Here is a 22,086-nt window from a genome sequence, read left to right on the forward strand (position 1 = left end):
GTCAGGCTCAGATATTGCATCCTCTGTAGTTCGTCTCCAGGTAGTGCGTGCAGAGAAATGCATCCTTCCAAATCCATGCTGAAAGTGTTGCGAAGCTGGTGTATCCAGGCTGCAGCATATCAAGAGACATGGAGGTGTGACACTAGGGGATGTGGTTTAGTGGGCATGGTGTGATGAGTTGACAAACTGCCTGATCTTAAGAAGTCTTTTCCAGCTTCATTGTTTCTGTGATTGTCTTGCTACTGGAACAGCTGTTTTCCACCTTTCCAAGCGAAAAAGCTAGCATGGAATGTACCAGATGTGGCCTGGAAGTTGCCATGTAGCCACGCTGAATTTAAACGTGAGTGAGTCAGGTGTATAGCTGGGGCATGGTGAGTGAGTCAGCGTAGGAAGAGTCTTGGTTTATGTACTTAAGTTTCACTGGAGAGCCTATTATCTCTTTTGGTTAGGGTGTACTTTAATGCTTAAGAAACTGCATCCTGTGTGTGCCTCCCTGGAAGTACATGTTTTCTTCTAATGAAATACCTGTGTCCATGACGCTTGAGTACTCCAAGTAGAATAATCTTACCTTACTGATGTATGGTTCACCGATACAAGTGCTCTTGGATCTTGTGGGGGCAGTCAGAATGCGATGAATGACGGTCGTGACAGGTACTGTAACTGAATCTTTAGTTTCAAGTCTGTTTTTCCTTTTTTTTCTTTCGTGTTCCGAAATGTAGTGCATTCAGCTAGGAACAAGTAGAGAAAACAGCCGTGGGATTTAACTAACAGTTGGTTTAGAAATGGCGGTGTGTGGCCTGTTGGTGTGCCCCAGGAGTCCGGCTGACTGGGGAGTTGCAGGCAGAGGATTGTCATGCAGATGAGATGGTAATGCAGTGGTGGGTCTGCACACTGCCAGGTGAACGTGGAGTGGTGAAGGGGCTGTGCTGTAGCACTGTGTTGGAAGCACCTACTTCAGGTTCTCAAATACCATTCTGTTTGCTGTCTCTGATCGTGGGCATCTCGTGGAAATCAGAAGCTCCAAATCCTGTTTTGAAATACAGGGGAATGTCATTCATACCATGGAGGATGTGAGTTAGCCAACTCCTTCTAGAAGAATTTCAAGCTGGGCGCTTGTTCCAACAGAAAGCTGTTCTTTTTCTCATCTGTTCATCTTCCATTAAAAAATACTGCATATTAAGACAACTCCCTATAAAACCCTTCCAGAAGAGTTTAGAGCTGTCCCAAGGGGTTAGTTTGACGCACTCATACTGAAGTTATTTTTAACCTCTTCTTGGTTTCCTAGTAATTGTGCAGAGGGCCCCTGTGACAGCGGTGGTTTTATGTATAGCACAGTAACCTACTTTGAGTCCATGGTTCATGCTCAGACTTAAAATAGGCTAGTGAGAGCATTTTTACTTAGGATGGTTAATCCTTAGAAGAGATTAAAATTGTCATTCAACTTAGTTGGTTTAAGATTGAAAAACTGCTAACCAAGTTTGGGGGCTGTATTCTGAACGGAAGGGATGGATGGTAAAGGAGTGCCTGTTTGAGAACGTGCTTCAGGGCTTTGTATGGCCTCGGACGGGACGGTTTTACCTCCTGGCAATTCTCACGTTCTCTATTGAGGAGGAGATTCATCATGTTGTACACTTCACTGTTGTTTGTTGCTGATGTTATGTCATGTAATAGATTTCAGCAAATGAACAGGTAATAATTGTGTGCAGTGAAGTATTTGGTATTAATTTTGGCATGGGATGGTAATCCACTGATTCAAACATTTGAGAATCACAGCAACGTGTCTTCGTGTTTCTTTTGATTTTAATAGCTAAAATCTTGTGTTTACTTCTAGTAGAACATTAATAGTCCATGGAAGCCTGCCTAATACTTGATCCCATGTAGTAAAACAGTGTGGTGAGGCAAGCTCTTCAGAGTGGTAATGTGTTTTTGTGTATACAAACCACTCAGCTTGTTGCTGTCTAAGCAGTTATGTTACAGCTACATGGTCATACTCCTGAGCAGTGTATCTGTATTTGTCTCATTACCAGTTAGCAGAGTATTCAAGGTGAGCTCTGCACATACCTGGAAGTTACTGCCTTCCTTTTTCAAGTCACTGTTCTTAGGAACATGTGCTTGTGTGCAGCAGAGCACTGTGCTGTAACTCAATGGCCTCAGGTGGCTGTACTAAGTTGCTTGTTCTTTTTCCACTTATTAGTACTCTTATTTCTCTGAGAGGAAAGACAAACGTCCAGGAATGCATCAAGTGACTCATGCATCAGAATAAAGATCCTGGTAGTTGTCTGATGTAACCCCTTCCTGTTTAATGAGCCTTTATATATGCTCTTCTGTTCTTGCCAGCAGTGTCTTTATTTCTCAGCTTATCTGATGTGGGACTAACCCAGTCCTGTGAGGGGCCTCTCTGCTTAAACAGATAAGTGACAGTGAATTGAGGGTGAAGTAAATGTTTGAAACCTACTGGTCTGCCTGTCTGTTCAAGCACAGGTGCTGTCAGTGAGAGAGGAAGCAGTCCTCATGTGGTTCAAGTGCCACTCTGAAAGATTAATTTCCTTTCTATTTAATCAGAAGTTAAGAAATTCACACTTCTTGAATTGAAATGGAAACTTTCAAGAGGGTTGTTGTTGGAAACCTTTTCCAACTGGATTTCTTGCCAGTATCCAAAGTGATGCATCTTGGTACGAAATTGAGCAGATCACAGTTAGGAGGTTCAGATTGATATGGTAAAATGGAGTTGGTGTGAATACAGTGATCAAGTAAATGACTCTTACATCTTACATTCACACCTTTACACCAGTTTCACAATTTGGAGGTTATTACTTCTAGTTCTAAATAGAAATTAGGGATCTAATATCCTCCCTGGAAGACTTGCCAAACTTGCCTTTAAGGAGAGGTTTGCAGTGAAGGCTGCCCTATGTGTGCAGTTAGTGCTGTTGATGCATATTCTAATTGGAAAGGCTGTAGTGTGCAGGTTGTTTGCTGACCAGGTCTGCAGAGCATGTAGCTGCTAGGAAGGTGTTAGAATGGAAAGTTGACTTCTGTGTAGGATTCTGTTCTCAGATACTTCTTAAATCGAGACTTTATAATGAAAGTATACTGATGATGGGTTAAAAGTACAGAACCTACTTGGAAAGGAAAGAATTGCACAGGTAACTTTTGAATAGCTGATCTGTGATGCCTCTTGCCCCAGGTGACCTTCCAAGTGTGGGTAGGAAAACGCTTGGTGTAACTTTAATGAGTTTTTTCCTTCTGTTCCAGTCATTATCGTCCCTTGTGTTGGTCTGTCTGCACAGTACCTGCCTCCTTTTTTTTTTTTTTTTTAATCTTTTCCAGGCATTTCCCCAGATGTAGTTATCTGACATGTCTCATTCTCTCCTGTTTCTAAATTCTGTAGTTCTCCTTGTTGAGTTTCTTCATAACATTAGAGATAAAATAGTATTCCTGGTCTCTCTTGTGTATTTGTTCTCTCTTGAGAAATGCAGCTTTTACTGGCCTAGTCTGTGAGTCTTCCCCCTCTCCATACCCATCCCACATTAGTATGCTACATGGATGTGCTCTGCATACCTTGGTGATCTATGATTTTTCTCACTTCTTGCAAGTCCTAAGTAATTCTAAAAGAGAGCAAATAGTATGACATTGTAATTCAGCATATAGTATTTACAATGTAGCAATCGCTTTCCAGGCTGGATGTGGCTCATAGCAGGGGGTTGTAACTAGATGAGCACTGTGGTCCACTTCAGTCCCTGCCATTCTACGATTCTGTGACCCTAGATGTAGCTCAGAGAAGACCCAAGTTTAAAGCCGGGGCACACAGTGCTTTCGTTGCTCTGTTGAGGAGTGGGGATGTGGGATGAGTAAGAGCCAGCTCAGCACTGCAGCACTTCAGTACTCTGTTACTGGATTGCTTTAAGTGGATTACTCCTGCAGTGCTGTTAAAACCTCGTGTGCTTATGAAGACATCTGTGCAGTCTTCTAAGTTGCGGTTTTTTTTCTAACTTATTTTCATTGTTTATATGTGTTTATTGTTGAAAGTGATAACCTTGTTTTCTCTCCCTTTCTGTTTGTTAGAGGATAATGCTAGCTGCTTGAGGTGAGGAAGCTGTAGTGGTGGAGTGGAGACAAGGTACTGTGGGACTTCAGCTGTTGAGACAAAGGCTGTTCAGTATTCATAGTTCATCTTGGGCAGCTGATGATTTCATCACGTTAAAACTTAAACAGTCTTTGTGCCAATAGACAAGACCTCAACTGTTTGCATGTGAGGGGAAAGAACTTGAGCTACTAGAACAGAAGTGAACCAGATGTTTTTGGTGTGTTTTTTTATTTTTCTCAGGTAGTGTGACTTGTTCAATTAGGAAAAAGTGTGTTTGTGTGGGAAGTCAGCAAAACATTGATATCTGAAAACTTCAATCAAAGCTGTAGGCTAGAAGCAATAAGCAGTTTTGGCTGTTTATTCTGTCTAGCTGTCCTCTGGACATATACTTTCTCTGAGGAGTCCTGTCTGGAAAGTTATTAAGAAGTGCCCTGGGTGATGGCTACGTATTGAAAAGAGTTGGAAGAGAAATCAGTGAGCTTTCTGGTGATCTTCAAGACTTGACTGCAGGGAGTTGTTGCGCAGTTCTGCATGAACTCTTACATCTGTTTTGGTTTTCCATGACAGCAGTGTTCCTGTCGCAAAGACCTTGAGCTGAGTTTTTAAATCTCACCTTTGTTTGGGTGAGTTAACTAGCTTTTAGGTAGGTGAAGTATGGGCTGTGGAAATAACAGGTCCTGAACAGGCAGACATGTCCTTGGCTATGATTGAAAAATCTGGAGAAGCTTCTGAGGAGCGAGAAACTGAAGTGCTCATGATGAGCTTTTGTGCTGAGAGCAGTGGACAACAAATCTCTGACCAGCTATGTAACTTGTCTGTGTTGCATCCAAGGGTACAGCACGTGGTTAGCGCTGCAGGAAGATAGCAGCTTGGTTGTATGAAGTGCCCAGGCCATCTGGAAAGGCATTCGTGGATATTTCTACTGGTAAATAAAACTAGAACCTGTGAAGACTGAGCTCTGAATTTAATGGTTGTTGATTTGCTTCAGCAGGAAAATGTCCCTGGGCATGGTTTGGTTGCCTCGTTATCTTTGGATGTTGTAACCAACAAATGGTTCGACTCTCCAGTCGGAAAATCAGAAGCAAGGTATCCACCACTGTATCTTCGTTTGTGTTAAGCTGTAGGTTTTCCCTCTGTAAGTTTGTGAGGATGGGGAGTGGGGAAGAATTTGAATGTTTTCCAGGGTCAGTCTTCTCATGAACATCACCATCCTGTCTTTCAGCAATCTGAGGTTGACCTCATGCTTGGCCTGTGCTCAGGACTGTAGATAAGAGCACTTTTTGCTAATAAAAAAGATCAAGTGATGAAGTTGTTAGGTCTGGAGGTAGAGTCTTATCCAGAACTGGTTTGTGCTGTGGTCAGGATTGTATGTGTAGTTCACTTCTGTGTTTATAATGGATGTTAGTCTAGCTCTTGTGGTTTCTCCTGCCATTCACAGAATGAGGGTGAATGAGTGTGTCATGCTGTTAGGTCCTTTCTCTTCAGGCCATCACAATAGCTGAAAAGTATACTGTTAGAAACTTTGCTTTTTCATGTTTGATTAATGTAAATTGTCTACTTCAGTTATCTGAAAAGCTAAACAGTAGCTGTTGTTGAGGGTTTGAAGGAAGCCAAACCACCAGCTTAGCAGGCGGTGCTGTGTGTGTGGGTGACACCGCTGTCTGAGGTCCTAAGCCAGCTTGTGGCAGCAGTAATGCTTTCAGACAGGGAGAGAACATTTTACTCTGGCATATTGCTGCTGTACTGACCCTGCTGGGTCACATCATTGCAGTACTGAGCGGGTGGAAGAAGCGAGAACATGCTGCCCTGTGGAGAGGTAATCAGTTCTTCCTGGAGTGATTCCATTTCACTTGTCTGTATGGAAAAAAAAATAAAATGTGCCTAAGGAAAAGGCCACACAATACCATTGTTGGAGTCTCCAGTGGGTGATGACGGGAATCAGTGTGCTGTCAGAAATACCCAGAGATGCAAACATAAAAGGATTGAAAAACCTTCCAGGTGTCTTGAAGCTGTTATTACAAAGTGTTCTGAAGCATTGGTCTGGAAGGTGTTTCCTTCCGTGTTTCAGTGATGTCTTGTTGATTTTTATTTATCTATTTTTGTGAGAGCAGACTGTCAGGTACCTGGTCATTGCAGTTAGAATGTCTTGTTAACATCATCATTTCACTGTTATGTTGAGGTTTGTTTTTGTTTTTTCCCCACCTTGCATTAGAAATGTCACCTCTCTTTTCTATTGATGGATTATTACTTGGTGCTTTATTTTCAACATGATGAAAATGCAGGAGTTGTGAAGGCTGACAGTGTAATGTGGTAAACAGTATGAAATCAACATTATAATTGGTAATTCAAAGGGCTCCTAATTTTGCTCTCTAAAAATACATGCAGGATCAAGTTCATGGTTTTCAAGACACCAGCTGTATTTATTTAGCAGATGCTAATGTAGTAGAGCTAAAATACTCCTTGTGCAGAAAGGCTGTGATGAACTGCTATGGAAAACAATGTGTTAGTTGCAGCCTCTGGTAGCCTGTATAGGGTCAGTGGTGAGAGAGAGGTAGGGTCCTGGTAATAGGAGGTTTTCTTAAGTCCCTTAAGTAGGTTTTTCCACTGATACGCAGATTGCTTTCTTGGCATAAAGTTTTAAAATGTCTATAAAACAAAATAACTTAGTTGAATCCAGCAAAGCATACTTATTCATATCTGTTTAACTTTGTTCCCTGTCTCCAGGAGTTACCCATGAAGAATCTAGCAGTGTGCAGTTGCACACCTGATAGGGGAATGTGTGTTGTGCCCTGCATACCGGTGTTACAGTTAGTTTTGGGTGGGTTATGACTGCTCTGCCTTGGAGAGGTGGAGGAAATACCATGTATCTGCTCTTTCAGAGGTGGGATGTATTTAATTTGTGCTACGGGTACAGGCTTAGGCTTGTACAGTAGGCAGGAGTGGAAGCCTGAAGAACACCAGAAAAGCATAGCATTTATTTTTGTTTGGTTTCTTTTGGATGTCTTTAACAAATGAAGGTCAAAGGTGGCCTGAATGCTAGAGAAATGAAAGGCATTAAAATGGCTCTTCCCTTTCAAAAGGGACCTGGCGTCAGACAGGCAGTGTAGCCCAAGCGTACTGACGCTGTCTGTGTGTACATGACACCCAGGGATCACACTCGGTCCACTCACACGCTTGGCTCTCAGTGTGTGCGCAGAGCAAGTGGCCACGATGGCTGTAGTGCAGTGAGCTTACGAGCACTGAGGTGCTTGGCCTTGCTGCAAACCTCTGCTGTTCAGCCTTTGGTCTTCCTGCACCCTCCCCATTTCCGTGTGAGTTTGGCCTCCCACCTGTCTCAGTTACTCGGTGTTTATATCAGACTTAAAACCAGATTTGATAGTAATTGAACATAAAAGGTCATGAATTTGGAATGTCAGTCTGTCTTGTGTTTTTAGAGGCAATCTAAATAAACTTGGAGATTATGAGACGCTAAGAATAACTGACCTATAAAGAATAATGACTTGGCATCTGACTCATGCTGTGTGTAGTGCTTTGTCTTTCAGAATACACTTTTACTGGTCAGAAAACATACAAGTTCTATGTTGTGTGAGCTTTCTTGCCTAATACAGGCTGTAGGGAGCATCTTTGCGCGTTCGGAGGTAGCTGTGTTCCTTCTAAGCCAAGAAAGTGTCTAAATCTGTAGACTGGCAGAGTGCAGACTGATCTGTGCAGCAGGAAGCGCACGGATAAGCGCTGTGATCTTCAGGAAGTCTATTTTAAGTTATTCACTGCTGCACCTGTCATTGTCACTACTGAGGAAGCACTCTTCTTCTTTTGTGGCATCAGACCTGAAATTACAATCTGTTGAGTGTTGTGAGTACAGAAGCTAATAAGTTCAGTAGAAAAGTATTGATGGGTATTACTTGCATTTTCGTTAGCATATCTGGACAAATTTTAGCTGATTGCCCCAGTTGTACACTGGTAGCTAAGCGTTTTTTTTTTTCTAATACGCATCCAGCGCACTGAACTCAGTGCCTCTCTCCTGATCTTTTTGTTTTATAGAAGGCTTACTTGAGTTTTGACATATCTTAACAACTACCTCAATACTTCACTGTCCCAGGATGTGGAAAAACTTCCTCTATTTAAGGAATTACAAACTATACCATGCTTTTTTTTTTTTTTTTTTTTTCTGTTTAAAAAAGAACAAGCAGTGGTTTGGAGGAATGTGAGATGGGGACATGGGTATTGCTGGGCACTGGCAGTGACGGCAGGGCTGTGGCTGGGTGTGCCCTGGGCAGCTTGTGTGCTGCTGCAGCCCCTGGCTCTGCTCAGTGCTGAGTGGTGATTTCTCTTCCCTGCTGTGTGAAATCTTAAACAAAGGAAGAAAGTACTTCTCACAGTGGATACCATGGAATCAATGGAAGTGTGCTCATGTAACTGGCTGAGTTTCAGTCCTGAGCATGATTCACCCTGTGCTTTTTCTGTGGGCTTGCTTTTTTCCCCTATAGGGCTGAAAGGAGCACTACGTGTTTATTGGCTGATTTCAGAAATAAAATGAGCTTGGGATTCTGAAGGGATGCTCTGGAAGCTTCTTCTGCTTGTTTTATTAATTATAGTATATGAGCTTTTAAAATAGAAAACATGTCTGTGGCTGTTCTTAAGAAATGCTTAGTTTTTAAGGCTTTAGTGCTGGGTTATGTGGCAGGAGGTGCTGAGCCTTAGCCATTGAGCACACGTTCACTCCGATGTTAATGCTCTGTTTTTGTGGTGGTGGTGTAACATTTTGCTGTCTCCATGTGCACTGAATGTTTTACAGAATTCAAGTTAAATATCAATCACATTTTATTGCTCTTAAATGTGAATGACCTCTTGAGGTAATGAAACTGTACTTTACAGCAGAGGTGTAGGTAAACTTGCCAACATAGTAAACATGAGGTAGTCTTGAAGGAAGATACAGATGTTCTATTTTTGTGATACAGATCCTTGGGTAAACCCTTTTTCTCCTAATTGAAAATGAGATATCCAGAAACCTTAGTGTCTGTCAGGCCTTTGACTTCAGAGTTGCATAGCACTCTGCTCTGAAAGCTCTCAGAAGAAACACTTCAGTACTGGGTGCAAAGACTGGAACAGAGCTCCCACTGCATGATAGGAAGTGGCTCGGGGGTGTGCAGCTGTGAAGGCACAGCTCTTGTTTTTGTGGCAGTTCTTACCCTCCTTTGTAGGGATACCTGTGAGTTCCTTCATGAGACACTGCATTAGGCAGAGGGCTCCTCTGATAAAATGCCCCTTTGTTCTCTTGCACAGTTACCTGAGCTCTTGCTGGCTTGTGCAAGTTGATGTTTTAGGGAGCTGACTTTCAAGCTCCAGGTAACATTAAGTTCTGCTGTTGTAGTGTTGGAAACGCTGAAGGAAAAGTAGTGGTCCTGAATCTTCTTTCTGAGCCTTGCGTTTCATCTTTTTTTTTTTTTTTTTAAACAGAAGAAACCAAATCCTTTTCTTATTCTGAAGGAAGATAAGTTAAATCTTGGGGTAGATGTGGATCTAGGAAGCCACTGATTCCCTAGTCTGTGTACTTTGGCTTGTGGAAGGGAATGATTTTAAGCCTTCATTAGATGGATGCTGGAGAGATACAGAGTGGCTCCTCAAACTGCACGTTATGGATTTGTTTTGCTGCCTGGTGTTTTCCAGTGCCATGCCTGCCTTGTTTCTGTACCGCTGTCAGGTTTGTTAGTGGATCAGCCTGAAGGTAAGCCTTCTCTGCAGAGGAGAAAGGGTTTATTTAATGAAGTTGAAGACTGAGCAGCAGTTCCTGTGAAAGAAGCTGGTATTTTCCCTCACCGATGGAGTGGAAAACTCTGAGAGAAAGGTAGTATGAAAGTTGATCCAAGTTTTTTGAGCCTCATTACCTATCTAAATGTAGATTTATAATCCATCCTGAGCTTCCAGTGCTGTGTAGGGTATTCTACCATAAGGAGTGTGAGTAGTTGTGGCACCCTGTCTCTGTTAGAACACAGCCTTGTGTTCGTGTGTGTGTTAGTATTGTGCTGCGCAGTAGTGAAGCACAGTAGAGACTGGTTTCATGTGTTATTTGTTACCTTGTTATTCATATGACTTTATCTTAAGCAGTGCCCACTGTTGTTATTGCTAATGTAAGAGCCTTGTTTTCCAGCATTTGTATTAGTTGTATTAGTGGTGTTTTTGCCATGTAGAAGTATTGGAGTGGTTGGTAGGACTACTGATGCAGTAATGTTCAAATAAGGGACAATATAGTTGCATCTGTATATATATATATATATATATATATATATATATATTTGTTGTTAGGGAACTGGATACTATTTCCTTATGAGTCAGCTATGACAAGATCTCGATGTACCCCTTTCATACTCTTACCATGAAGATTCACTTAAGCTGTTGGAAATGGCCTACTGGCTGAAAGGTCTGATAACAGGTGGCTCCATTTTTAAGAGTTTTTCTCAATCCTGTGTAGGCTGTATTGTAGAAGCTGTACTTTGGTAAATTGAATGATACGTTCGTTTTCTGGTATAGTCTGATCTTGAGCAGTGGAGGTCATGCTCTTGGCTACTTCAGTAATATGCATTCAAAGCATCTTCACATACCCTTTCCAATCCTTCATTTAGTGTTCTGTTCAATACGAATCACTGAAATGACTTTGGTGTGTTACCAACTCAGAAATGGTAACAGTGCCATAGGGACAACCAGCGAGCTGTGGTCAGGAAGGGCACTGCAGGTGTGTGGCTGTATCTGGGGTCCTGTGAAACTTGGCTGTGCGGTGAAGTCCCAGGAGGTGGACTGAGCTGGTTTACGTGTTTCTGCTGGACAGAGGGATGCTTGTAGCTTGCTTTGAGCCACCCTTGTTTGTTTCTGCTCGTCTGCTTTTCCACGGTGATTTGGAATAGAAAACCAATCTTTGTTTGGTCTTGCTTGGCAAAAATAGATTACTCTTGAAGTGTTGCCCAGTGTGTTTTCTGCTCCCCTGCCACCAACCACTGAACAAACAGCTTACAGAACGTGTAACTAATTCATGCACAGAAGAAAGATATATAGGTAGGTATATAGGTAGGTATATAGGTAGGTATATAGGTAGGTATATATATACACCAATAAATATAGGTATATATATTTTTTTTCTATATATTTTTTTTTTTCTCCTTTCAAGAAAAGGGCTCCTGGAAGTGCCCGATCTGAGCATCAGGAAAGCAGTAGAGTAAGATGCTCAAGACTGGCTGACCTCACTTTTAACCAGTATTCCAGATTAAAATACTAAGAATGACCAAGGTTTCGAGGTAGTTTGTTAATTACAATTAAGTGTGTTTTTTTTTTTTTAAGCACAATTAGATTATATTTCACTGAGCAGGTGTTTTAAATTGGGATTTGTAGCAGTGATCTAATTATTATAGTAATTAGTGGAATCTTTCTAATTGCCTACTCATGAGACTGACATCCGTTGATTAAGAGAGGTGATCTGCATAGTTTTTCACCGTGTTTGGAATACAGACTGCCATAGTAATGAACACGAATTTCTCTTCTGCATAGAATGAGTCAGGGCACTGAGAGATCGTGCAGCTTCAGTCAAAGTGAGGAGTTGTTTACCTGATGTCTGTATACACAAGTACCTGTAACAGGAAGATGGCTTAACAATTACTTGTTGACCAGACCTTTCCTTTTCTAAACCTACAGTGTTCTTCAGGATCCATCACAGACAGAGCAGGGAACATCACTGTGCTGCTTTGTTTCCCATTGTGTCCCATTTCATTGGTGTTCTTACTGTGGCCAAATGTAAATATTGCCCCATCATGTTACATGGTGCTTGTGTACATGAGTCAGGAGAATGGAAGCTGCTTATGTGCTTGCCTGCGTAATTATTGCATTGCCATTATCAGAGATGGTGCGATCTCTGCGACTCAGAGATCGGTGTAACTCGGGATGGTAAGGGTGGCTTTGGAGCTCTTTGACAGCAGTTGTTTGGAAGCAGACTCGTCACAATGTCATTGCTGTTTTGCGTATGTGTGACTGAATATGCATGTGAGGTAGTAAAAAGGAAAGTGAATGATACTGCTTCTGTAATAACCTTATTGCTTATGAAGAACTGAGCAGGTTTGCTTCCTCTCCTACTGGAAGTTGCTGAAGCCACTTGCTGTTTAAATATTAGAAGCATGCAGAGAAGACCTGGGGCATCTCTGGGCAGATCTGCATTGATCCAATATGGATGTTATACACTGGCTTTTGTAGTCTGTGCCTTTACTTGCAGCTTTGCTGGTGCTTGTTTGTCCCTGCGTGGGCCCTTCCCATTGCAGTGGCAGAGTTGCCTCCTGGAGTGCCATAGAAATGCCTCACTGAGCCTGGGCTGGCTCTGGGGAAGGCCAAGAAGAGATCTAAGAAGTAAGGGGAGGCATATGGCCAAACTGATGAGCTTTATTTTTATGCATGTCGTTCTCCGAGGTCATTCTTTGTGCTTCTCCCAGTCTTCTACATAAACTAATGATTGTTCAGTAGGTTGCAGAGCAACTTAGAGCTGTTAACAGCAAGAGGGTGTTGAGTGAGGCAGTTAGGTTGGTGTACTCCTTTCTGTTGCCTTCAGTGAATAAATTATTGGATTTAATTTATGGACAAATTTCCAAGCAGAGTAAGCTCACGCTCTGTTCTGAGGCCACGTTCTGTGACTGTGCACGCAAGTCACTGAGGAGGCAGTGCGTGCGCCCCGCAGCTCACTGAGGGGTGAGGCTGGGCATGGTGCATGCGGTGGGCACGCCAGTGTCTCGTAGTCCCTGGCCTGTGTTACAGGGTAGACCAGAGTGGTTGGTCTTGGTTGGATTTTGTAGCCTTCAGCTGTGTTGCACTTCTCTAAGGATAACACACCTTGCTGATGGTGACTTGAGATAACCAAGGTGCAGGAGCAGTGCTGTCCTGGTGAGTTTAGCAACTGGGAGCCTTCACCTTGTGGATCGAAATCAGATTGCTTTTACACCACTTCAACAACTGTCAAGTGGCATGATGAGCTCTACAGCTTTTGATGTTTCTGATTCCATCTTCATTATAAGGTTTTTGTATTTAAATGAACAGTGATTGTTTTTTTCGTGTGTGTTCCTCTGTCCTTTTTCATAATGATAACGTTTTTAAAACTTATTTCAGTGGCTGTGTGTGGTCCACCCCTCTGCCCCACTCACTTCCTACAGCAGAGGAAACAATCCTTGTGTAGACTTCCATAATTTGGGGACTTCTTTCCTCCTTGAGCTGCTCTTCTCTACAAAGTGGACTTGAGAGTTGGCTCTCCTGGTAATTTTTGCACACAAATGTGCCTTTAAATTATCTTTTAAAGAGCTTTGGAATTGTTAGAAGAATTATGCAGTCAAATTAGAAAATAGTGAATTTTTCCCTTCATTCTTACAGAGACATACTCTTTTCTACTGCAGTAATGAAATAATACCACACATTCTGTTCCTTTGGTGCAACTATTAATGACAGGGTGATGTCACTTAGATTTTTTTTTTTATTATTTATTCTAAATGCCTTCTGGTTATCGTAGTTAGAGTGTAGCCTCCAAGGTGTGTTGTGGAGTGCTCTGTCAAAGGTAATCTCTGTGCTCTGTCAGTGCTGGTTTTCTGTGAGGAACTGTAACTTGGAATCCAGCAGTCCTGTTGCCTAAAACTTGCTGGGCGTTACAAAAAGGAGCAAGGAAGCAAAGAGTTTTGTTCCCAATTACCACTGTCTGCTTAGTTGAGCTCACAAATGAGTTTCCAAAGAATTCCACTGGCGTTACTGCATTATCATTTGAGAGAGGTCCTGTTGCTCCTCAGATCAGAAGCGAACAAGTTGCAATTCTGTTGTGCACAGCTGCTCCGTGAGCTGCAGTAATCCCGCTTTGCTGCGGGTATTGCCTCTTGGCAGTGCCTCTTGGTACTGCCTCTGTGCCTTGAACTGTCTCTAAGAGATCTGCTCTTTGATATTGTAGAGCGTAATTGCCAAACTGATACGGTGAAAGTGTGTGCAAGTGGCAAATGTATGTTAGGAATTAATAGGAAGACTAAGGAATAAAGGATGGTATTCATGTATAATTTAGCTTAAAAAATGTACAGACTACATCTTATCTTGACATGTTCTTGGAAATCAGAGGGAGGGTTGCTGTTTCAGTGGGCTTTCTTTGTAGACTTCAATTAGAAGAAAACCAGAGGAGAGAAAAAAGGAGGAAATAGTTACTTTGTTTGTTTAAGCAAGTGGCAGAGTAACCTGAAGCGCAGTGATGAGTGTTGGAATTCTGCCCAGATACCTTTCTGGACAGGCATCCAGAGGGTGCAGTGCCACATTCATGGCTGCGGGTTGCACGAAGCAAAGCTGTTTCCTGGCTGCCCCTCAGGGTGTGCGCTCCTGCTGCAGCCCTTCTGCTCTGGAGCTGTCTGAGCTCGTGGTGAGCCTTGGCAGGCAGCTTACCTGGTGGGCACTGGGCTGGGGGGAGACTTCTGGCTTTGGTTGAACACTCAGTGGCCTCATGTACGGATTGGATGAGCATTGGTGTCTGCATCAAGAAATGCCGTTTGAGGAAAGCTGCCACTGCTCTGAAAGCAGCGGATCAGATGGACCTTGTAGCACAACTCCCAAGGCTGTTTCCTTCGTGTCAGGCAGAGGAAGCAACTGCGAGGGAAGCTTTCCTGGATGTGAGCCTAATGGGCTGAACATAGCTAATGTAAAAATAGAAGGCATTTCAGTGAGGATAAGGCACCTTTGTGGTTACAGTTTTCTATGAAGAAACAATAGTAGAAAGAAGTACATTTCAGCAACTGCTAGTTAAACAGAGGGGATGTATGAAAGATCTAAGGGAAGCAAACTGAGAGGGAAGGACCTGCTGATTTGTGTGTTCTCCAGTAGTTTGGCCTGGGTTGCACTAATAAAACAGGCAGCTGCGGTCTGTTCCAGTATTGCTTTGATAAGAAGGATCAGTTGGCACAAGAGCCTGCATATGGGGAGTTGGAACAAATAATACGTGAATGTGAAAGTGAAAGGCTTGTCTCAGAAAAAGGAACAAGGTGTTAAGCAGTTAGCTGCAAATGTGGTTTAAGAAGAGGATGCTGTACTTGTACTAAGAGAAAGACTTGATTATGCTTGATGCTGAGCTGTCGAAAATGCTTATCCAGCATTGCTTTCCATGAGTTTTAAGTTTTATTGCTCTCGATTCTTTTTTTTTTTTTTTTTTTTTTCTTCCCCTAAAAGGACAAATTTTGATGCAGTGATGAAGCTAAGCAACTTTGGCTGCTGCCAGAGAGGATTGTGTTCTCTCTTCCTCACATCCTGCTCCCAGAGCCAGTTATTGGAGCGCTAATTGCTTTGGGGAGAACAACAGGAGAGCTGCTGCTCTGTCTGTTCCCTTCCCTCAGCTGTCACAGATCAGCCTTGTACAAGGCAGCAATAATAGGGACTGACAGTGAGGGGACCGGACCACACCTCCTGGTAGCCAGCTGTTAGCCGGGTTTTCTTCTGACATGACAGCTTTAGCCTTGGAGCTTGACTTAGCCACCTAAAATTCACATCGGGGCTTTGAAGAAACAGTCAGAAACAATTTCACAGCTCTTTGAGAACTTGTGAAGGGCAGGTGGCACCTCCAGAGGATGGGGAGGGCCCTGCAGTGGCACTGCTTTCAGTACTGTTAGAATGGTGGGAGCTGGGGGATTGTGACCAGCCAGCTTCATTGCGTGTTGTAGGAGGTATGGGTGGCTGAAAGTGTTTGGTCCAGTGATCACCTGGAAAATACTAGTCTTTTTGTCAACAAAAATAGGAGCTTTTCAGATGTGAAACCAGGCTAACCCAGTCCAGCTTCTTGCTGTAGGCAGCTGAGACCTGCTGGATAGCAGCGCTTGACTTGGTTGCAATTACTGCAATAATTATTATTGCAGTTATGCAAGAAACAGTGCCATTGGAACTGGTGCTATAGGGAAAGCGTAACTGGTTGGAAAACTGTACTTGGAAGTGGATGATCAAGGGTAGAGATCCGTTGGGTCTCTGAAGAGCTCTGTCTTGAAGTGCTTGTTGCCAGGTTTGGGGAAGATTTGGTCTATAGCATCTGATATAGTAAACCAGTGTAACAACAAGGGCTTTTTGATTCAGAAGCATTCTGGCAAACTGAGGTAACTGCTGCACTTTTAAGCAGAAGGCTCCAGTTTCAGATGAATGAAGTGTTGCATTTGAGTGGGAGGAATCAGCTGTGCAGCCACAGTGGAGAATGAATGCAAAATAGAAACTGGAAGCTGTCATAGGCTGGCTGGCTGTAGTTCTTCACATGCTTTTGTGTTGAAAAATAAGCTTCCAGAGTTCTATTTCACACTTGATGTTTATTATCAGGAGGAAGGTGGCTGAGCCATTAGCTGACTTGTTGAAGCAAGGTGCACCGTCCCTGTTAGTAGTTTCTGCCCAAACGTGATAATTTGGGGGATAGGGAGGTTCTGATGATGGAGTCTCTTGTGATTAAAAAAGAAAGTAAGTCATAGAAAGAATTCACTTTAGTTGCTGTATCTCCGATGTGGCTGAGGTTTATCAAATGCAAGAGGACCAAAAAAGTCCAGTGAGTTTTGTTCATGACTATGTGATGCCATGTTACCACAGTTGGTCTTTCTTCATAAAAAGATGGCTTAGCAAGACTGATGTGGACAGACTTTGCAGCTTGTTTGAAGGAAGTGATGAGCTGAAACCCCTGTGAATTCTTGCAACAAAACTGCACCTTGCAGCAGGTTTTAGTTTGAGGGTCTGCTCTGGCTTTGCAGTTTACAATAAAGTTAATTTTACAGTTTCTAACGTGGCTTTATTTGAAAGGTGTTAACTGCTTGTATTGTACTGAAGAGGCCTAAACTGGAGTCTGACAAAGCTGTAATAAGGTGATACAGCTGAACACTGGTGGGTTCTTGCTTTGCTTGTGGAATCAGTTGTCTTCTCCCCCTGCCCTTTTGCTGTAGTTGTTGGTGTCAGTATTTCAGTAGCCAGCATTATAGCATCCCACCGATAGCAGTGTGGGCAGAGCTGGTGCTGCATTGGATTATGGCACCTGGGAAGAACAGTTCGAATGCAGAAAGCAACAAAGGTGTTTTGCTGCTATGGGAGAAGTTCAGTGTTACACTGCGGATGAGCCACTCGTAATGTGTGTGTGAACGCTGTGTGCGTGCTTGGTGCTGCTGACGTACACAGGCTGAGCTGTTACTACCTGCTGTCCTGACAGACTCACAGGAAAGATGGAGTGCATTTCAGTAGTAGCATTAGAAGGTTCTCAGCAGTGTTGCTGACCTGTTACTCAGACTGCGGTAGCAGTTGCAAATGCAATTTACTTCTAGGCTTGAGAAACTGCTGTTGTTTTCTGGCAGCAAATTATTCTCATTGCGGTGGTTTTTAGTTTGATATTAAGCATTGATGGGTTAGGAGCGGAAAAAGGAGGGTGATGTAAAGCATTGTGATAAACAAGAATCGCCTGTTTGGGTTAACGGGAATGAACGGTTGTTTATCTTCATGGTAGAAGATGATGGCTGGCCTACTTTGTGTTTTTCTGTCTTTGCTTTTGACAAATGGCCATAGCAAGTAGCAAAAAAAAACCTGCTGTGAATATGTCTGCAGGTACTTGTCACAGTCTGTATGTCTCATCCATCTGTAGTGTCTTTCCAGAAATATTTAAGTATGGATTTATGTAGGGTGGTGTGCCAAGAGCATGTGGCTTAGCTCAGTAACTGAAGTCTGCCGTGTTTGTGTAGGAGAGAGGGCTCCACCTACTGGAAAAACCTGCAAGTTGATAGACTGCGTTCAGAAGGAGGAGTTCAATAAGTGGTTTCTTATGTCCTGTCTCATGGTTGGGAATGGGACCATTTGTGAGGAAATAGGTGTGCGTTTTAAAGTCTGAGCTCTGGAAATATACTCGTAGCTTTTTTGATGTTGACTTCATTTTTTTCTTTGATAGGAACATCATCTCCAACGGGCTATCTCAGCACAACAAGTATATGGAGAGAAGAGGGATAACATGGTTATACCAGTCCCAGAAGCTGAAAGTAATATTGCATACTATGAATCTATATATCCTGGAGAATTTAAAATGCCAAAGCAGCTGATTCACATACAGCGTAAGTAAAGCAGTTGTTGGAGCCTACACCAGAAACTTGATTTTACCAGCAGTTAAAGATCAATCTTAAATGCCTTTTGAGCTCCTGTCAAATCTAGCTTGGGAGCATGTATTTCTTCCAGCATTTATGCAGTGTGCACTCCCCTGTCACACCTTTTCAGAGGAGTATTAAGCTCCTCTTCAAGAAGATAACGTCTTTATTATGTCTGTATGTTCGTACTTCAATTTTAGCAGTTTCACTGAGTTGTATATATGTTAGGATGCTGCTGGTGTTGGAACGTAGCAGCTGCTCTGCTTGGATGTGGAACTTGACGTGAGCACATTACTTTGGACACCTATATTGCAGAACTGTCTTGTGTTATTTTTTAAATTCTGATAATCTGTTGTGTGTATACACAGCCATAGTTACGCCTTGCTCACTGGCTTAATGTGAGGCTTCTGTGTCAGTCTGATCTTCAGTAATAAGCTGAGTAATAAGCAGCATGCTCTAATAAGCAAATGGAGAGACTAATACTAAGAGTCTTATGCTGATGCTAAGGTGCAGTTTTTCACTCTTCTTTTACTTATTACTAGTGGTCTCTTAGTTGCTATGACAACATTCAGCTGCATTTTTTTAAAAGCAAGTCATACTTTTCACAATGTGAAGTGCCTACTTTAAGAAATCGATAGTTCTGAGAAACCAAAGCAGTTTGCATGACGCTGAGAACCAGGGGATGTTCTGTAATACATGGTTTATAATTTAAGGTCCCCTACCACGATGCATAGACCATGCTATTGGACTAGTTTGGTCTGATACCTTTGGATCAGAGAAGTCATTGAGAAGGTTTGTGAGGTCTCTCATACACTGCGTATGTAGTTCTCTAGGAATACTACTTGAAGCATTTAAGCTGGAGTCTTAACTTCTGACTTGGATGCTACAACATGAAATTGTAGAACATCAGATGGTAGTGAAGTCTGACCAATACAGCAAGTTCTCCTTGAAAGTAGTGGGGTCGAATACCTCTGAATGTTTTGGACACTGTAAAGCTTTCATTAGTTAATGAAAGCATGCTCAAGTAGATATCAGTGTCTATCCTTGATTTCAGTCATATAATTTATTTCAGTAAAAAAGGCAGGTGTTACTTCTAAGCAGCGTACAAACGTTATCTTGGTTTTTGTCTTCAGAAGAATCTGGCACATACTGCAGACACTGCTATTAGAACAGAACATTTCTGTAGTAAAACGGTGACTTGACCTTAATTTGTATCGTTCAGCTTTTAGTTTGGATGCTGAGCAGCCGGATTATGACATGGATTCAGAAGATGAGGTCTTTGTCAATAAGTTGAAGAAGAGAATGGATATCTCTCCTTTGCAATTTGAAGAGATGATAGACCGACTAGAAAAGGGCAGTGGTCAGCAGGTATGGTGTTGCTTTGAATAAAAAATCTGAAATGTGCATTGTCTGTAATGCCATATGACAGTGACATACTGGGTTTTACATTTAGCCAGTCAGCCTGCAGGAGGCCAAGCTGTTGCTGAAAGAAGATGATGAATTGATCAGAGAAGTATACGAGTACTGGATTAAAAAGAGGAAAAACTGTCGAGGGCCCTCTCTTATCCCAGCAGTGAAACAAGAGAAGCGAGATGGCTCCAGCACAAATGATCCTTATGTTGCTTTTAGAAGACGAACAGAAAAGATGCAGACAAGGAAAGTAAGTAGACTAATGCTTCCCTGTCACTTGTTTCTCTTCCTTCTCTTCCCTCTCATAAAGTAGCTAATTTGAAGAGACAAACTTGCTAAGTAGTGTGAAGTAATACAAGTTGGCTTTTTGTTTGCTTAGCTTTTTCCCTTTTAATTTGCAAGGGAAAAAAATAAAAAGATAAACTACTTTAGACCAGCTGTTGAAGGAAGTTTGTATTCAGTAGTTTTTGCTCTCTAATTTAGATGCTAAACCTGCTTGTGATGGCAGAAAGCTGTAGCTTATTGGCAGACGCATCTGGTTATCTTCATTTTTGTGTGTGGTTTAAAAAACCAAATACTTGTAGTTTTATGTTTTCCCACATCATTTAAATTACATAATCTGAACTATAAAGTAAATTCTAAGTATTTGTTTTTTTGTATCTACAGAATCGAAAAAATGATGAGGCGTCTTATGAGAAGATGCTTAAACTGCGTCGAGACCTGAGTCGTGCAGTAACCATCCTGGAGATGATAAAGAGAAGGGAAAAAAGCAAGAGGGAGTTGCTGCATTTAACACTGGAAATTATCGAAAAGAGGTAACATTTCTTGCAAATGTGCTACAGAAAGCTTTGGAAACTGCTGTAGATTTCAATTCTCATGAATATTTTATAAAATACGAGAGATGATCTTAAAATAAAAAAATTGAATTTTTCTGCTGTAAGCTATATAGTATATTTTCATTTATGGCTCTGAAGAGCAAAATTGAATTTAGGGAGTCACTCATTGTGAGAAAGCAGCCTGCATTGTTCTATTATATGTGTATTCAAACATTTGCATCTCGTGTTGTGTGTATTATGTAGGAAGGAAGAACATAGCTTCAGGTAAATTCCTTTAGAAATTGATATGTTGAACTACGTAACTGTGTAGATTAACGAATATCCCCCTGAAGAAAACTAGCAGGCATTTCATTCAGTATGACATACTGTTCTGTGAGGAGTTTCCAACTTGTGTTCCTGCTGACATCCTATTTGACAGCTGTGCAGGAGACAAACGCTCCACTTTCTCAGCTGACACTTTCACAATGATTTGAGAATCACATTTGAAATGTGGAGTTGTTCTTTTAGGCAGATGGTATTTAGAATCTGAATGGACTTATCAAATTTAAGTGTCCGTGTTTGAAAACTTAGGATGTTTACAGTCAGTACTGTAAAGCTCAAAACAAACCTCTTATTGATTTTAGTTTGAGTTCTTGGGAACACGAGCTGAGTATCTTTGTCTTTTCTATCAGGTGCTCTGTTTTTCTTGTCTAGTAGAATTAGGGGAGAGATGCACTAGCTTTTTAAAGAAAGTAAACTCTTGAACACAATTACTGAAAAATCCTGACCGTCAAATTAGCACTGTGCACAGGTCTTAAAACATATTGCATTTTGTGGTGCTTTGTCTTACAAAGCTGTGCCTTTACACAAAGAGGGGTTCTGAATAAGGTTCTCTGTCTCACTGCTGAACAATTTTTGTGATAAATTTTTTCTTTTGAGTGGTACTGTCACCGGATAAGGAGGGAAAGAACTTGTCCTGTTCTTCCTTCAGGTTTTTGTTTCCTCTTCTTCCCTTTGCATTATTTTTTAGCAGACAGTTATCCTCGTTTGTCAGAACTAGGCATTGCAGTAAAAATTTGCACACTATTTGTCTCTTCTGCAACAGTCATTTTTGAACTTCATGCTGACTTGGGAACTTGCCCCAAGTTGCAGGTATTGTTATTCTATGTTTGACTGTTGCATGTTTTGGTGTGTTTTTACCAGTGTTATGAATATTCGTAAGAGTGATCTTATGTATGTATTTTTTAATTACAGGTATAATTTGGGTGATTACAGTGGAGAGATTGTGTCTGAGGTCATGGCACAGCGGCAGCCAATGAAACCTACCTATGCTATTCCCATCATTCCTGTGACTAACAGCAGTCCTTTCAAACATCAAGAAACTATGGAACTGAAAGAATATAAAGTTAAAGTGAGTAATGTGGATAACAAAGTTGTTGTATGCTGTAACATAAGCAAACTATGGCATTTCAGGATATATCTGCAGAAAATATTCTTAACTGGGAGGGAAGTGGGAGCTTTTGGGTTCTGGAAATAGTCTAGCAGAGCTGCTATAGAAGTAGAATGCTTTGTTCTGTTGGAGTGATGAAAATCTAGAAACTAATGGAGTTCCTCAGGACGAAAACAGAAGGAATTCAGATGAACTACAGACAGAAGGATATTT

General features: G+C 41.9%; 1 protein-coding gene across 9 annotated transcripts in view; it reads left to right on the forward strand.

Moving 5' to 3' along the window:
• EPC1 (enhancer of polycomb homolog 1) overlaps nt 1-22,086 on the forward strand; it is a 59,393-nt gene that overhangs the window by 19,714 nt on the left and 17,593 nt on the right. For all 9 annotated transcript variants that reach the window (XR_008208980.1, XM_052692907.1, XM_052692901.1 and 6 more), the window contains 5 exons: nt 18,009-18,168; nt 19,421-19,566; nt 19,652-19,858; nt 20,275-20,423; nt 21,678-21,834. Coding sequence is in view for 8 of the 9 variants with exons in the window: in XM_052692901.1 (XP_052548861.1) it covers nt 18,009-18,168; nt 19,421-19,566; nt 19,652-19,858; nt 20,275-20,423; nt 21,678-21,834 (819 nt within the window). In the remaining variant the exon portion in view is untranslated. The remainder of the gene's footprint in view (nt 1-18,008; nt 18,169-19,420; nt 19,567-19,651; nt 19,859-20,274; nt 20,424-21,677; nt 21,835-22,086) is intronic.

The sequence above is a fragment of the Tympanuchus pallidicinctus genome, unplaced genomic scaffold (genome assembly GCF_026119805.1).
Source record: "Tympanuchus pallidicinctus isolate F22 unplaced genomic scaffold, pur_lepc_1.0 scaffold3, whole genome shotgun sequence".
In the NCBI taxonomy this organism is placed as follows: domain Eukaryota; kingdom Metazoa; phylum Chordata; class Aves; order Galliformes; family Phasianidae; genus Tympanuchus; species Tympanuchus pallidicinctus.